Source organism: Sturnira hondurensis, unplaced genomic scaffold, assembly GCF_014824575.4.
Source record: "Sturnira hondurensis isolate 20B ecotype Veracruz unplaced genomic scaffold, ASM1482457v3 Scaffold0015596, whole genome shotgun sequence".
NCBI classification, from domain to species: Eukaryota; Metazoa; Chordata; class Mammalia; order Chiroptera; family Phyllostomidae; genus Sturnira; species Sturnira hondurensis.
Genome location: NW_028088227.1, coordinates 11,803,891 through 11,820,755, shown reverse-complemented (window position 1 = coordinate 11,820,755; position 16,865 = coordinate 11,803,891). Strand labels below are relative to the sequence as shown.

The 16,865-nt window shown below is 44.8% G+C and overlaps 2 protein-coding genes across 4 annotated transcripts in view; one reads left to right on the top strand and one right to left on the bottom strand.

Moving 5' to 3' along the window:
- Positions 1-9: 9 nt before the first annotated feature.
- On the bottom strand, positions 10-3,280 carry SMPD2 (sphingomyelin phosphodiesterase 2). Its single transcript, XM_037065022.1, has 11 exons — positions 3,081-3,280; positions 2,834-2,989; positions 2,506-2,602; positions 2,299-2,375; positions 1,858-1,951; positions 1,620-1,709; positions 1,302-1,384; positions 1,042-1,174; positions 846-950; positions 514-667; positions 10-415 (listed from the first exon to the last, which is right to left on the bottom strand). Exons 2-11 carry the CDS (start codon positions 2,881-2,883, stop codon positions 27-29), a joined length of 1,272 nt encoding a protein of 423 aa, XP_036920917.1. The 5' UTR covers positions 2,884-2,989; positions 3,081-3,280; the 3' UTR covers positions 10-26.
- A 146-nt stretch (positions 3,281-3,426) lies between these two features.
- Positions 3,427-16,865, top strand: part of PPIL6 (peptidylprolyl isomerase like 6) — a 33,073-nt gene continuing 19,634 nt past the window's right edge. Inside the window, exons 1-5 of one of the 3 annotated variants that reach the window (XM_037065025.1) lie at positions 3,427-3,620; positions 6,864-6,959; positions 9,566-9,667; positions 13,116-13,178; positions 13,284-13,431. In XM_037065025.1, the coding sequence (XP_036920920.1) occupies positions 3,486-3,620; positions 6,864-6,959; positions 9,566-9,667; positions 13,116-13,178; positions 13,284-13,431 (544 nt within the window). In that variant the 5' untranslated portion in view covers positions 3,427-3,485. Of the gene's footprint in view, positions 3,621-6,863; positions 6,960-9,565; positions 9,755-13,115; positions 13,179-13,283; positions 13,432-16,865 lie in introns of all 3 variants that reach the window. The other 2 variants (XM_037065024.1, XM_037065026.1) reach the window with 2 other exon arrangements.

The following is a 16,865-nucleotide window of genomic DNA, read 5'->3' as shown; positions in this document are numbered from 1 at the left end:
AGGCAGAGCCACCAAAGTGTCAAACTTTATTGGTCCTCGGTCCTGTCCCCCTCCTGATGTCCCAGCAACAAAGCTGGCTGAGACTCTGGGCCCAAGTCTTGGGCTCCCCTTGCCCTTCCCAGCACATGTTGGAGCTCAGCCCGGGCCCTACATAAGCCCTTGGCCTCCTGCATGTGGAAGAGATAGAGTGCACCTGCCCCCAGCATCAATCCTACACTGGGAGTCCAAAGCAGTATGGCAACTTCCCTGACCTCTCCTCCAGCGACCAAGGTACAGAGCAATGCCAGGAGAAGCAGCCCTAGCCCAATCACGTAGCCAGCGAAGGTTGCCCACCAATGAGCTTGAGCCACAGCCAGATCCAGCTCTGTCCAGGCCTCCCTTAGCACACTGATCAATGATGACCTCTCTGCTGGTCCTAGAACAAGGCAGGGCAGTGGGGCAAGAGAGAGGGTCAGAGTGGAAGAGCTGCCTTGTGATGGGGAGGGACCAAGGGAAAGGATGTGGGTGACTCACCACTGGTAGAGCTGGGGTTTTGCTGGGGTGGACTGTGTTTCACACACAGAGTAGCCATCAGGGCTTCATGATCGGAGAGAGGGGAGCCACTGTGAGGGTCATGGCCTGTAGTAGTTTTGAGAGTCTTACAGGAGATGCAGAATCCAGAAACAGCCTGGGAAAAGGAAGGGCCAGAGAGAAACTTGTATTTTCCCAGGCAACCAGCTCCTAGCTGTCCCGTCTCTCAGGCATCAGTGAACTAAGGCTAGAGTAGCTGCACAAAGGGTCAGCCCAGGTCGATGAGAGGTGAAGAGACACAGTGGATGAAGGCACATTGCGGGGAGGGGCCTGACCTTATAAAGCACATAGTCGATGCGGATGCCACAGGGAAATGGCTCCAGCTCCTGCTGGTTGACATAGCAGTTCTGAGGTACCATTGTACAGCCTTCTTCAGAGCCCTAGGTGAACAGTTGGCTTGTGCTAGGATGTGGGTGAAGAAGGGAAAGAAGCTGGATGTCCAGATGGGGAAACAATGAAGCAGGTCCTCACCTTGAAGTCCTGGGTCTCAAGGTAGGCATCATGCAGCCCTGTCCACTCCTTCAGCAGGCGGTAGCCCAGGTCCTTCGGGTGCAAGTTGAGGTCCCCACACAACAGAATGATATCAGCCTTCTTGGATGTATGGCTAGGGAAACCAGGAAAGTGAGGCAAGAACTCTTCCCTAGCCAGCTCAGCCCTGTAAGTGGAGCTTTGGCCACCACTCAGCCCCTGGACCCCATCCCACATCCCTTGTCAAGCCCAGGCTCACACACTGGATGAAATGGGCCAGTTCCCAAGCTTGGGCCACACGATGTGCTAGGTAGATGTCCTTCTGTCGATTGTACTCTGCATGGAGCTGAACAAGATTAATGAGATTACAGCAGGTGAGATGAGGGTCCCAAGGGCAGGTCTAAATTAACCTGCTGACACTTGGCATGATGCTTGGTAAAAAATGGATGAACCTTGCCTACTGACTTTTGAAGATCCTGCCCCCACACCTCACCCCCAGGCAGCCCAGCTAGAGGATTCCACCTCACCCTCCCAGTACCAGGTTGCCTGTCCCCACCCTCAGCACCACCACCTTCACTCACGTGGGTCACGTAGGCATTGAGCACCAGTCCACTTAGATGGAGTACCAGCAGCCCCACAGCCTTCCCACTGAACCAGTCACCATGATGGATCTACAGGCAGGAGGGGGCAGGAACTCAGGACACTGCTACTCTCTTTCTGTCCACACCCCCCCCCCCCCCGAAACCCTAGGAAGGCTGCCTCTTTTACCATTAGTGAGGGTGGTTAAGGGAGGCAGATTAGGTCAGAAATCAGGCATACCATGTAGGGGTAGCCATTGAGACTGTAGACATGCTGGGTGAATTCCTGGATTGGGTGTTTGGAGAAGACACAGAGGCCACTGCCAATGATGCCACTGGAAGACAAATCCTGATTAATGGTCAGAAAAACAGAGAAAGACCTAGTCCTCTTCCCTTCTCTTGTCTCCCAGCACTTAGCTATTTTTTAATCTTTCTGCTGCTGGGACCAGCGCCAGGACCAGCTCCGGGACCCAGCTCAAAGCAACAGACCTCTGTGGGACTACACCATGACCTGATGACAGGGCTGAGATAAGCTGAAGAACTAGGATCTTCCTGGTTCCACCCTCTGGCTTCCACACCCAGAGGAGAGGATGCTGAGGGACAGGAAGGATGGTGCAGCCAGGATAGGGTAGGGCTGGCAGGGCCAAGAGCCTCCAGGCTTCCAGGCCAGAAGGGTTCTCACCTCCTGAAATAGTGTGCAGCTGGGTAGGTGGGCAACAGCTTCTGTCGCAGGTCCTGGAAATCCTGCTCACTCCACACCTGGGGGAAGGGGTGAGGATGTCTGCCTGGCTCTTCCCCAGAGGGAAAGTCTCCTCCTACTCTGCCCCCCCCTACCCCGCGCCCCTGCTTCCCAGTCCGGGTTCCACCACACCAGTTCCATACAGCCTACCTCCTCCAGTAGAGCTAGGTCGAAGCTCGCCAAGTTCAGAAAGTCTCCCAGGCGCTTCATGCGGTCTGCTCGGTGCTTGCTCAGGTACGGAATGCCCCTAAGGACAGAAAGACCAGGGGAGGTAACTACTGGGAGTCCTCAGCCCTCTGGACACCGCTGGGGCTGGGAGCCAGGTGTGGGTTTTGGCGGTTCAGGTTCTCGCAGCACCTGAAGACTGTAGGACAGGGTAGATAGAGCCCTCGCCCGGATGTGAGGATGGCTTCCTTCCTCTGGCTGTGTGGGTGCGACTGGGGCCGTGGCCCAGATCCCACTCCGCAGGACTACTCACCAGCAGTTGAGGTTAAAGACCCTCAGTCGCAGGGAGAAGTTGGGCTTCATGGCGGGGACAGTCCCGGGACACTGGACGGCTCGGACGAGTGTGGGCGGGCAGTGCCTCTTCCCAGGGCGGTGCGCACAGGTGGTCGGCCCCGCTTTCGCGCAGCCCCTAAGGACGTATCTCCTAAGTCCATAAGGTTTAGGCCAGTGGCCGCGACACTGCACCCGAGACAGACTCCCGCGTTACCCCGGCAACTGACCGGCTGGCCCAAACTGGCTGCCCACCAAACCGGAAAGGCGATCTGCGGCGACACCCGGGAGGTGACTGAAGGTGAGGGCCGCGCGCGAGGGGGACCGGAAGAGTGGCGAGCCGCACTGAGACATAAGAGGCTCGGGGATCCCGGTTCTTCTCCCTCGAGTCCTGTCCCTCGCTGGCCGCGACGGCCCGAACACCCTCTGGCTCCGGCCAGCGCGCCCTGCCGCGGGGTTTCCCGGCTCACCAGCAACAGGCGAACGAGCCCCGCAGCAGTCGCCCCCAGCCCCGCCCCCAGCCCCGCCCCTAGCCCCGCCTCCCCATCCCTGCGAGCGTCGGGGGCGGGGCGGGGCCCCGCGGTTGTCCTGGCGACACGCCGTGTTTGTGCTCCGACGAGTCCCAAAACGCAGTCATGGCGGGGCCGCAGACTTGCGGGCAGAGGTTGGTCCCATTCCGCTCGCAGTCGCCGCCCGAGCAGCCGCTGCAAGTGAAGGTGGTGGGGCTTTTCAAAAGCTCTAGCCTTCAGATTGCGAAGAGCACAGCTGAGGTAACGGCGAAGAAACTACAAGTGCGGGAGGCCCTTCCCACTTTCCAGCCTCGAGTTTCTTGGTGGTGGGGGTGGAGGCTCCGGGAGGGGAGTATCCCGGTTGAGCCCCGCGAGTGGGCTTGGATTTGAGCGAGAAAGGGGAAGTGCGGTTTCGGAGGGCGGGCATTCCACTTCGAGAAGGGCTGCCTTTAAAGAGCCTTCTGAGTGAAGGAAGCGTTCAGAACCTTGCTGGGAAGGTAATTCCTGCCCTCTGAATAGCCACACAGTTTATTCCACATTAATTTTTAAATGAAATTATAGATTTTTTAAATTCATGAAAAATGTTTAGGAAAAAGTGTTACCGTATAATTAGCTGAATTTTTACAAACTCCCACTCCGAGTGATTGTTGAAAATTATTCATCCGGGAAGGTTTTTTGTTTTTAAATAAAAAATTTTAAAGTAGTCACTGCATTCCAATCGAATTATGTTCTTGAGGGGATTTCTCTCTCTTTTTAAAAGATTTTATTTATTTATTTGTAGAGAGAGGGGAAAGGAGGGAGAAAGAAGGAGAGAAACATGAATGTGTGCAAGAAAAAAATTGGTTGCTTCTCCCACACCCCAAGTCCACATCTCAAGATATATGTGCCCTGACAGGGAATGGAACAAGTAACCAGAGGTCTGCAGGCCTGCACTGAGTCCACTGAGCTTCACCAGCGAAGACAGATATCTTAATAAATGACTGACCATGAGGTGCTTCCGAGAACACAGATATTTCTTTGTAAACACAGAAAATGAATGATATGGAAGGAAAAACACTTTAATTGGAAGAATGTGGCCGAGTCAGTCATGTTGCAGCATGCCTATAACCCCATGCAGGGGAAATGTAGAAATCTGTGAAATGTTGAAATGTAGAATTCAGCCCTCTGCTCCAGAAATGTTGTTCTAACATTATGCCAATCTTCTTCAAAACCCCACCAGAATAGAGACAATACCTGTGTCTGTATCTCGCAAAGTACCCACTGGATACTTGACACAAAATGTGCCCAAAAAGAAGAAATCTTAAATTCCTACCTCGCCTACTCCAAGTCCACAGAGTTAAAGAAAAGTTTGTAATTATGTCAAATCAGGAAATAGTAACTAACTTATGAAATAGGTAAAAGTTACATCAAAATGAAGAGTCATCAGAAGTGTGGAAATGATATAAGGATCATGTAAAGAAGTAGAAATTGAGGGTTGTGTTAGTTGGGCTAATAAAATTGGCATAGTTTTATAACCTAAGTTTGTATTTCATATGTTTAAAGGGGGTTTTCCTCTTAGCTCCTTTTCTGAAGGCACAAGTTTTCTGCGCCTGCTCCACACTGTAGACAAGGTATTGCCAATGTTTTGGGGTCAAGTCCAGATGTTAAATTACTAGGCCTTCAGGGCCATAGGTTCTCCATGGCCACCACTCAGTTTTATCCTTGTGGTGCAAAAGCAGCCACACAGTGTGAAAATGAATGGTGAGTTTCCAATAAAACTGTATTATGCACACTGAAACTTGACTTGCATGTAATTTCACATGATGTGAAATATGATTTTTTTGGTTCTTTCAGCTTAGTGGTTTTTCAGCTTACCTGGTTTTTTAGAGCTAAAAATTATTCTAGTAAGCTCTAATGTCAAAAAACAGGCTCGGGGCCAGATTTGTTCCACTGGCCAGGCTAAGTCAAGAAAACAATATCTTCATTATATCAGTAGTGATAATTTTCCCTCTCATAAATTTTTGCCTACTATAGCTCTATGTGAATATGAAAACATCCATGTGAAATCAGTTAGTTACTACTTAATAAATGGTCCTAGTAAATATGCCCAACGTGATCATTTGTGAGCAATCCCAGATGCCTAATTAACTGACAAAGATTCAGATTTGTAAAAAGTATTACAGGTATTTTAATTTGGATGTGGTCCATTCTAGAACAAACACTAAATTATGAAGAAAGTGTGACTCCATATACCTAATTTGAAAACTGTTGGGTTTATTAGTCATTCTAGGTGGTCCCTCAGTTCGAAACAGTCATCCTGCACAGTTGCCTTAGCCTGAGCACAGACACTGGAATTGAGAGAAAAGGATGTATCATTTGTGGTTGGGGACAGTCGTCTAAGAAGGCAGTGGCCAGATTGCTACTGCTCTCTTCTGCTGTCCCTGGTTCCAAGGCAGCATGCGCTCACATCGAGGCTCTCTTCCCCTTGAAATATCTACCCTTGATGAAGCGTGCCAGATCAGTGTTCTCTCAGACCAGGGGTGTCAAATTCATTTTCACACCAGGGGGCGGGGGGCCATCCATCAGCCTCATGGTTGCCTTCAAAGGGCTGAATGTAATTTCAACTCCTTAACAGTTAAGGAGTAGTTACATTTATACAGTCCTAAAATTATTTTGACCCTTTGAAGGCAACCATGAGGCTGATGTGGCCCCCCATAAAAATGAGTTTGACATCCCTGTCTTAGATGATGGCAGAAGAGGCCAGCTGTCACTTTTCCCTGTTGGCCCATCTGCTCCTCAGACCCACTCAGAAAACAGGCCTGATTGTTACTGCCTCAACTACCTTCTCTTGCTTTAAAAGGAGGAAAAGTATAACATACTAGGAACCAAAATATTTTATTTTTGACAGGGATTATTAACTACTAAGAATTTTCTCTAGTTCATATAGAGCATGTTAAACCAAAACATGCTCATTATCTAAACCTAAACATATTTAGTATTTACTTATCTCTTTCCCAAGAGACATAACCATGACAATATCCTTTTGGTGATTCTCCATATATCAGTGAATTGAAGCAATACATTTATTTCTTTTAGTTAGAAGTATCCATAGATCTATTGCGGTTTAGTAAGAGTTTAATTCAGGGGAAAAAACTGGTCCTAAAAGAACATAATAGATTACAGAACTATTGGCACAAATTCATATTTTTGTCCATTTGTTTATTCAGTTGCTATGTGAGTGATCCATTATGTGCCAGATGGTGAGGCCAGTGGAAGTAGAGGAAAACTAAGACAGTCTTCGCCCTCAAGGGGCTTATGCTCTACAGATGAGAGACAAATAAGACAGAGCCCCAGCCTGGGCTGGGGAGTGACTCAATGGAAGTGAACACATGGGACCTCAGAGTGCCATGCAGCCTGGGTGTGTGTTGTGTAAGATTTCTCGGAGACCCCATGAAAATTGGGGCAGATGATTACTACTTTGAAAAGGAGCTTACTCTAAAATAATTATTCTGTTTTGAAACCTAGAGTCTGAAGAGTAATTTTCCATCCAAATTTGAAGATCCTATAATAGTTCCTCTTCAAGATTTTGCATGGGATCAATATCTACAGGAGAAAAAAAGGGTAAAGGATATTTGGGGTGGTGGAAATGAGTGAAGTTTTGCCTGAAGTATTTATGCATTGTTTTGGGAAAACTGAAGTAGTAACTTTAGTGTGACTAAAGTTTATTTTTTAAAATTATGCACTTTTCCTAAATCATTTCAATCATTTTACCAGGCTGATTTTAAGAAAAAGTAAAACATTTACAGGATTTTCTTTTGGAAGGCATGAGATAAAGGTAAGCTTTAAACTCTCAATGCTGCTACTTACCCCTGCAGATGGCTGCCCCTCTTTCCCTGCACATCCCTTACACTTTCTAGTGCTCAGGTTGCTACGGCTTGCCACTCTAACTCTGGCAGGTTTGGGTTTCGGAGCATAGATGTAGTGAGGAGCTTGTGTTGGGCCGTTGCCTAGGGCAGCTCTGATGACAGGCACCAGTTCCCACAGGGTGAAATGCCATTTTCATTGGCATTTCATTGCTCATTGAAGCTTGCTTCTCTGCATCTCCCCCTCACAATTCCCTTGGAGACCCCAGGGCTAGTGGAGCCCGTGCAGGGAGGGCAGATCAGTTTTCTCTTTGGTGCCAGCCCTGATAAGGTGGCAGTGCCGTCTGCAGCATATGATATGAAGGATTCTGAGGTGGCACCCTGACTCAGCAACATCCGGTGTTGGAGGTGAGGTGGAATGGTGTACGCCCCTTGCCAGGCCCCCCAGCCCATCCTGTAGGGAGTACCAGTCCTGGTTTCCCTGCCCCTCCCCCTCTCGCCAGTGGCTGATGAAATCCCATTTTGCCAGACTGGAGAGGTTTCAATTGTTTTGTGCCTGGTTGCACAAGGAGGTCCTGTGGTCTTGTGATTATCATGTAGACAGTGTCGCTTTACCTGAGACCACTTCACTCTCCAGTCACGTAAGTGGCACAAGACTGAGTCATGAATACCACTTGTTAAGTCTAATACTGTTTTCATAGCCTTAATGCATTTTCATTGGCATTCGAATAGAACCATAGCAAACATGTATGATGCTTATTATATATGCCAGACACTATTCTAATAGCTTCTAACGTATATTTACTTTAATCATTACAACTAGGGCAACCAGTAGTCCTGGTTTATGTGGGACCAAGGAGTTTCCTGGGATACAGAAATTTCAATACTGAGGCTGGGTCCGTCCTGGGCAAACCATGACAGTTGGTCACTCTAACATAAAACAAAGTGTTTCTTTATTTTTATCATCAAATTTACTCTACTGTGTACCAGCATCACGCTCTCTACTTCCGGGAGAGCTACGATCTCATACTTTGGCTTGCGCCTGCCCCCTTACATATCCCCTCGGTATCCTTCAAGAGTAATTTCCCACCCTTTTCAGCCGAGGTTACCGACCTTGACATGTTTTGTGTTCCCTTCCTCCTGCCTTTGTCACAGGGCCTGAAGGAGGCTTTCTAGATAAGCATTGCTGCTTCTTCCCACTTCTTTATTCCTTATCTTTCCTCCCCTCCCTCTCTCACCGTCATCTCCTGGATACTTGTCACTTCAACCTCTTCTTCCTTTTTGGGCCAGGATTTTTCCCTTGAGTGTAAGTGTTGTGTCACATGTTTGATGCAGTGCTGCTTAGTGCATTGGAGGTCAGGTCCGGGCTAGCTGTGTGCTTCGGCAGAATGTTGCACACTTGAGGGATGGCTTCAGGCTTTTGAAATGCCTTTCTCTCCCTTTCAAAAAAGTGGCATCATATGTTATAGTGCTGGAAAGCCCAGAAGCCCTCAGGTCCATCCCAGGCTAGGAGGTCTCCTCCTGTACAGAGGCCACACACACAAAGCAGCCTCTGAATAAAGTGTACCTTCTGCCGCATTTCTTCTGCCAAGGGAATGAAAATGGCCACAGTTAAACTTTCTCTCCCCCTTTCAAAGTTCTGTGTCCTGTGAAATGTGATAACACTGGCAAATTTAAACATCCAGGGAGAATTGACCATGGTTTTGCCAGGACCCCCACTGGGTGATAATAAACCAGATCTCTTTGAAGGGGATGTTACTCAGTGGCCACACACTGGGACCTAGGAGGTTGACTGCCAGTGTCATGTGGACAAAGACACGAACACACTTTGTTTCGAAGGGCTTAGTCCTTGCAAGTGTTGATGCAGGTGAGGACTCTCACTGCCCTGGGAGCCCAGAAATTCCTGTCAGCCCTCTCAGGCGGCATTCCTCTGCCCTGACATCTCCTCTGTCGACAGAACATTCTCCATCCTTCCCACAGAAAGGCATGTCTTGCTCAGAACCCCCAGCCTTTCCGTGGATGCACACGGTAAACTGTGCTTCAGATCCGATGTCAGAGGTGGCCCTTTGTCTTCAAGTTACTATGACAAGCTTGCTACACACACACAGATTTTTATTACCAGATGACCATGTATTTTTTATGACTATCATTTTTAAGATTACTTTTAGGTCATTCTTTGCTTTCAGTGATGTCAGAGTCTTGAAAAATGTTCTTATACTCTTTTTGAGAGCAAAATTCTGAAGAGTGGCAAGAAACACATTTTTTTAAAGATTCAGTCCTCAAGTTGAACCCAAGCTCTGGCTTGTGGGGATAGCAAGGTTTTTTCTTCCTTTCTTTGTTACTTTTTTTTCTTTTCCTTTACAGGAACTTAAGAATGAAGTCTGGGAATATTCTGCCTATGTCATGTGCTTTATTAATGATCTGCTCCTGGGTGATGCACTTGATCTTCAGAAGTGGGCCCACAAGGTGTGGGATGTCGTCGATTTTAAGCCCCCTGCACTTTATGAGGCACTTACTGTGGATTATTCTGCTAAATTCTTAAGAGACACCAAGGCAAGTTACACTAATTTTTAAAGAAGTCGATTCATTATTATTTACTGATATCCTAGTGAAGGGAATATAAAAGAAGAAGAGACCAGGTTTGCCAAGGATTACATAATATGGTAGGGCTTGGCTTGGTGGTGGTTAAACAAGTCTGTAACTCAGTGGGCGGGGCATCCCTGCTCAGACATCTCCACCCCCCTGCAGGGATGGCCAACCTGTTGCCCACAGGCCATATGTGGCCCAGGATGGCTATGAATGTGGCCCAACACAAAACTGTAAATTTACCCAAAACATTGTGAGATTTTTTTTTGTGATTATGTATCATAATATGTTTAATGTGTGGCCTGAGACAACTCTTCTTCCAGTATGGCCCAGAGGTGCCAACCCTTGCGAGGTTTATCATCATTCATTTTAAAATATAAAGACTCCACCTCAGAGGTCAAGCCTGTCACTCATCCACATTTAGTGAATATATTTTTATTTTTTTTAAAAGATTTTATTGATTTACTTCTTAGTAAGATGGAAAGGGAGGGAGAAAGAGAGGAAGAGAAACATCAAAATGTGCTAGAGATACATCAGTTGGTTGTCTCTCACATGCCCCCAACTAGGACACCCGGCCCCAAACCCGGGCATGCGCCCTGGCTGAGATTGAAATTGCAACCTTTTGGTTCACAGGCTGGTGCTCAATCCACTGAGCCACACCAGCCAGGGCTGGTATTTTAAGTAGTACTTCTGACACCTAAGTACTTCTGACATCTAAATGTCACTTCTTAGTGACAGCTACTGCACTAAGAGCATGGAAAGTTTGAGAAGAAAGGTGACATTTTAAAGCATAGCACAGTTGGTGCCAGCAGGAGTGGACCAGCTGCTGCATTGGGGTTTTCAGTGGCAGAGTATAGGCATAACGTCTGAGGTCCAAAGAGGAAGAGACAGACATCAGGGTGGGATGGCAATACAGACAAAAGTACTTTGTAATTTTGCTCAGACACTTTGTAGCAACAACTACCACATGCTGGAAATCACTTCTTGCTCATGGTGGCCGGGCCCACACAAGATCCATGTCTTTCTGAGCCATGCAAAGGCAAAGACCAGTAACTTGCATCACTGTGTCAGCACTGCTTTGAACAGAATCAGAAACATAGTAGGTGCTCAGTGAATCATTGGTTGAATAAATAATGCCCTTGGAAAATGCTGGAAACTGGTGTGAGGAGGAATTCAGTGTTCACGGCAGTCAATTCCAGAGGGACAGGAGTCCACAAGTACATGGTGTACTCTGGGAACAACTGGGAAAAGCAAGGCAGCCAGGATTAGTGGAGAAACAAGGCTGGGAAAATGGGAGTATCGGTCATACTAAGCTACTCTGACTAGCTTAAGGAGAAAATGTATGTATTGACATGATGTTGGTATCCTCGCAACTGACAGGTAAGCTGAGGAACCTCTTAGGAAAGCAGGTAGAAACCAAGGGAGGACTGGCAACAGGAAAACCTGCTCAGAGCCATACCCCAGGAACGTGCAGCCATGGGCACCCCCTGCCTGGATTTGATGGCCACCTTCACCAAGAATAACTGCTCAGCTGGCCTTGTGTCATTGTTGCTCTCTGGAGAGCCAAGGAGCAGGCAAGAGCACCTAACTAGTGGAGCCGAGGTCATATCCCTGCACCCTGGTGCTCACAGGATGAGGAGAGGGAGAACCAGCCCTGTTAGGTCCCGTTAGGTCCCGTTAGGTCCCGTTAGGTTTTACAGAGAATGGTGGGCCCTGTGGGGAATTTCCCATCTGGAACATGTTCAGCTGTGAAGTAGGAAGAAAACCCTAACAGATCATTAAAGAAAGTTGAACTTACCATCCATTCTGAATCAAGGAGTTAGATTTTATCTAGAAGGAAGCCAAGCCAACAGAACTTTCATAAAGAGTATGATATAATCTCTTTTTTTAAAAAAACTTTCAGGGGTGTGCAGGAACAGCCATTTGGAAAGCTGCTGTACTAGCATGGGCTAGAGATAATGACAGCTTGAATAATTAGGGCAATGAGGAGAGGGGACCTAGATTCTGGAGAAAATCCTTAGTTTTTTTTCTTCCCCCAAATGGTAGATATTTGATGCTGAGTAAAACCCAGGCAGGGACTTTACTTCTGGGTTGGATTAATACGCCACACGATTGTGTTTGCGTGTTTGGCTGCTAGGTGACATTTCTTGTGCTGCATTTATTTGCCCTCTTTTCATGCGAGTTTTCAAGATTAACTACTATTGACAACCCCATAAAGATAAGATATTGTTGTACAAGGAATCATGATTTTCAGTAGATCCTCTTTTTCCTCTTAAGCCTGCAAAGTTTACAATATTATGCCTTTTATTCTCAAGTTATAATCTTTTTATGATTAAGAAATTGTAGTATAGAAGCTGAGAGGCAGAAGTTAAGTATAATTAGTGTGGATGCTGGAATGTACAATATTATTTTAGTCTTTTAGTTAAAAAATAAAAGGTTTGAGTGACATAAAATTATGATAGGGATACATTTAATAGTTATTTCATTTATGTTACCTAGATTCTTAAGAAATAGGGCAGGACAAATTATGGACCTTGTTAAATCAGGTGGCATTTTTATGTATGAGAGTGGTGTCTAAGATTTCAGATGTGTTGTTAGATGTGCCCTGCTCCCTAAATGAATGCTACTGTGACAGAGACTAGTGCTTTCATTTTGGATGCCGCTTTGTAAGGCTAGACAAAAATCACACAGATGTTAGCTGTCTGTCCCAGAAAGGATGTCAGTTGAAAACAAGATCTGGGAGCCTCAGAGAACATGAGGTCGTAATTGTACAGCACCAAGAGCACGGCATCTTTCTTCCCAGCCCATGGAATCACACCTGCTATGGGTTTAGTGGCCTTATTTTCCTACTCAGGAAGGCTGGCCTGGTTCTGTTAGCTGAATCTCAGCTGTCTCTGAAAATCCAGACCACATGGTAACCAAATCCATGGCGCTCTCATTGGCTCTTTTCCCGAAATTACTCAGGAAAAATAAGAATTCCCAGTCTCCTTCTTTACCCAAAGGGACTGACTGGTGTTCCTTTCCACACCTAGTTTGCCATGTGGTAGGTATCTAGGCCATGTGCTCTCAGGCATGGGGGCAGGTTAATGTTACTCAAAAGCTTTGCCGCTGAAGGATTTTAAAAAGCATGTTATTTAGGTTGTAAAGCCTTGATATAATAAAATGAAACAAAATTCTTTGAATTATTCTTTTAGCTGTTAACATTCTCCACTGTTAATGCTGTTGATATCTTATCAATAACAACATTATTGTTTGTTTTTTTGGTCATTTCTAAAATTTTCTTCCAAGATGTTGACCTGCATTATCTTTTTCTCCTGAATTTTAATAGCATGACTTTGTGTTCTTGGATGTTTCCATTGCTTTTTCTCCAATTGGAAGATTGATTTTTGAGGTAAGAGGGTTTTTTGTTGTTTCAGTAAAGTGGGGGGAATGGGAATCGGTAACTGTTAAAATGTTAAATATTTAACCTTTGAAACCTTTAATCTTTATTTTTTAGCTGTACAACGATGCATGTCCCAAAACATGTAAAAATTTCCAGGTCTTATGCACAGGAAAAGCAGGATTTTCTCAGAGTGGCATCAAGCTACATTATGCAGGTTCAATTTTTCATCGAATAGTACCGAATGGTTGGATACAAGGAGGGGGTGAGTTAGAAATCTTAAATACAACTGAACTGTAACATCAAATCAGAATGTCCAAAATTTTATTTACCCTAGTGAAACGTACCATATTTTGCTGTGTATAATGCATGCACATGTTTTGCTGAAATTTTTGAGGGAAAAGGGATGTGCATTATATATGGGTAGTACTAATTCTGTGTCTATGTAAATGTTTTTAACTCTTTTTTTTATGTTCATGCATTAAAAGTGTAACTTTTAATACATAAACAATAATGTTATTGTTTAGAAGGCAATAATGATATTCTTATGCAAAATAATACCCTGGAATACGATAATCGGTTTTGTTTTTAAATATAAATAAATAAATAAATAGAGTTTAAAAATTAAAACAAAAGATTTTTTCCTGATTTTTGGGCCAAAAACATGGGTGTGCATTATACATGGCAAAATACAGTATATAGAATTAACTACATTTAATATTAGTTGTTCTGTACATTTAAAGGATATTTCATATGGCCAAATGATTAGTTAAGATGTTCCTACTCCAAAGAGGTAGCGTGGCTAAGCGGTCTAAGGCGCTGGATTAAGATGTTCCTACTCTTTAAAAATTCTTTAATTATTAAACAAACTTAAAATATATTACTAGGAATAGTCTAAAATAAAGTAATACAATAAAGTAAGCTAGCATATTTTTAATTACCGTATTTTTCAGACTATAAGATGCACTTCCCCCCCCAGATTTGGGGCAAAAGGGTGGTGCATCATATAGGCCGAATGTAGCTTACCTGGCTCGTTATGGGGGGGGGCAGCAGTGGAGCGGGGTTGTGGCTGCATTTTCCTCCCAAATGGGGGGGGTGCATCTTAATAGTATGAAAAATATGGTAAATACAGCTTAAAATGCTTACCTAAATAAATAAGAGTGCCTAGAAAATACAGTGCTTTAAAGAAACATACTAAAGGTGAGAATTTGAAAATAGAATACATGGAAAACAACTTATTTCTTACCAATGTAATTTACCAACATTACATTGTTAAAACTGAAAGTAAGATCTAGAGGGCAATTTTCAACCTCTTTCATCTCATGGCACACATAAACTAATTACTAAAATTTCTCAACACACCAAAAATGTATTTTTTGCTGATTTTACACAAAAAAATAGGCATAATTTTTATTTATTCACACTGGACAGCTGTTGCTGTCTTAGCTGTTGTCATTTTTTTATTTGACAGTCGAAGGGAAAAGAGGTCAGTACCCCTGACAAATAATCAGGTATTGCATGTTTTAAAAATTATGGAGGCACACTGGTTGGAAATGGCTGATACAGAGCATTTTGGTTTCCTTTTTGTTTTCTTTCCAGGTCAGTCCTTTGGCTGCCTGGTTAACAACACAAAATTAAATTTGGGAGGCTCTTTGGGAAATAACCCACAGGAAGCAATCAGTCAGCAACTGAAAAATAATTGGCTTAGGAAAAAACAAAACTCATAGATATAGAGAACAGTATGGTGATTACCAGAAGGAAAGCAGGGGTAAGGGAAGGTAGAGGAGGGTAAAGGGGGATAAATGGTGACAGAAGGAGACTCAACTTGGGATGGTAAGCACACAATACAATTTACAGATGACATATTACAGACTGGTACACCTGAAACCTATGTAATTTTATTAACCAATGTGCCCCAATAAATTCAATTTAAAAAAAAGAGAAAGTTTGAAGGTGAAAGAGTGAAAAATATATAACATGTAAACACAAAATGGAAAAAAATTTGGCTTGGTATGGAGGGAGGTTTGTTTGAACTTGATGAAATATGCAGAGGTTTAAAATAATGTTTAATTTTTTTCTGCAACCTGGAACACTCTGAGGCTGGTGAGGAGAAAAATGTAGATTTAATCCGAGTATGTTGTATGTAAATCAGCTATTTCCCCCCTCAGTTTCTCCAAAAGGAGATCAGACTGCCAGATCACCACTACTATTAGCTAACCTCGTTATTTTCCACTTAATTTATATGCTGTGTATCTTCCTATGTCAGTATACATAAACATAAAATTTTAGGATCTGCCTAATTTTTCATCATATTGCTATACTAATTTAATTAATTCACTATTGGTGAACATTTAGTTGTTTTCAATTTTTTTTGGTATAAAACAGTCCTCAAGGAGCTTAGTATCCTGGTACTCAGTTCAGTGTTGACCCTTATGTGCTGGGCTCCCAGTTGCTATGCTTGTTTTTGTCCTGGTTTGCTTTTTGGTTAGACCTCCCTATCCACCCCCCAGTCTCCCCCACCCCTAGAGTAAGATTTGGGAAAAGTGGGTCATGCTTATTTATTTGAAGTAAAATTTCCAAATATTAATAGTAAAGTATACAGATCTTTAAAAAAAATTTTAATTATTGATTTGAGAGAGAGAGAGAGAAACATGGATTTGTTGTTCCTGTATTTATGCATTCATTGGTTGATTCTTCTGTGTACCCTGACCAGGGATCAAACGTACAACCTTGGGGTATTGGGAGGGCACTGTAACCAACTGAGCTGCCCGGCCAGGGCTAGATCTTGGGTCAGGTATTCAAAATAGCGAAGCAGCAATGTTAATGAGAGTTTGGAAAAAAATTTTGATTACTAGATTCAAATTCAAACTGTTATGTGCAAGTTGTACCATGTTGAATAAGTCACTTTGCATCTCTGAACTGGCCTCTTAATTATAAAATGGAGATAATCATAATATTACAGGATGTGGTGAGGAATCAATGACCTGGTATATTAAAAGTGCCAAGCCTTGTAAACAATTCTCCCTTTGGATGGTAGAATTCCACAGGGCTCTGTAGAATTTTGTTGTGTGGGAGCTAAATGTGGTTTTGTGTTATGCCTTAGGATGCTTCGAGGCATTATTTCTTGCCTTTTGGGACTAATAGGCCCTACATCGTCTTCACTCCTCACCCGCCGCCCCCAGCCCCTCTATCCCCTGACATCTCTCTCATTCAATGTGCTCCACACGCTGAGCTCCTTGCTGTTTCTGAAGCACATCAAGCATACATGTGTCTTGAGGTTTTTTGTCATTTCTTTTGCCTGGGACACACTTTACCACCTGTTGTAGACCACTCTGCCTGGTTCTAGGAATTGTGTCTCAACCCCTTGTAGCTAAGGGCAAGGAAGGACCTCTGGAATAGGAGCCGCAGGAGACAAAGCTTGTCTCTTGTAGCAAACACTGCCTCAGTTTCCTCTCCCTGACCCCAAAGCTTGGTCGGAAGTCAATGACGGGTAAGACCCCTCACAGCAGGGGGCAACCTAAGCCAGACTCGATCACTTGGGAGGCCTTCATGGAAGGACTGGGGGGCTGCAACAAAGAGCAATGGACTCTTGCCCCCACCTCCACCCCCGGCTTTGACAAAGCCTGAGTCCCCATGTTCTCTGGGAGAAGTGCTTCCTGGCTCTAATCCCCTTAAGCCTGATTACCTATTGGGGAAGGG

Excerpts from the sequence above, each read along its gene's own strand:
- SMPD2 (XM_037065022.1), bottom strand. The coding sequence starts at position 2,883 with ATGAAGCCCAACTTCTCCCTGCGACTGAGGGTCTTTAACCTCAACTGC. Across the intron at positions 2,376-2,505 it reads ACCTAGCTCTACTGGAGGAG|GTGTGGAGTGAGCAGGATTT; the intron begins GTAGGCTGTATG and ends CCCTTCCCCCAG. Across the intron at positions 668-845 it reads TCGACTATGTGCTTTATAAG|GCTGTTTCTGGATTCTGCAT; the intron begins GTCAGGCCCCTC and ends TCCTTTTCCCAG.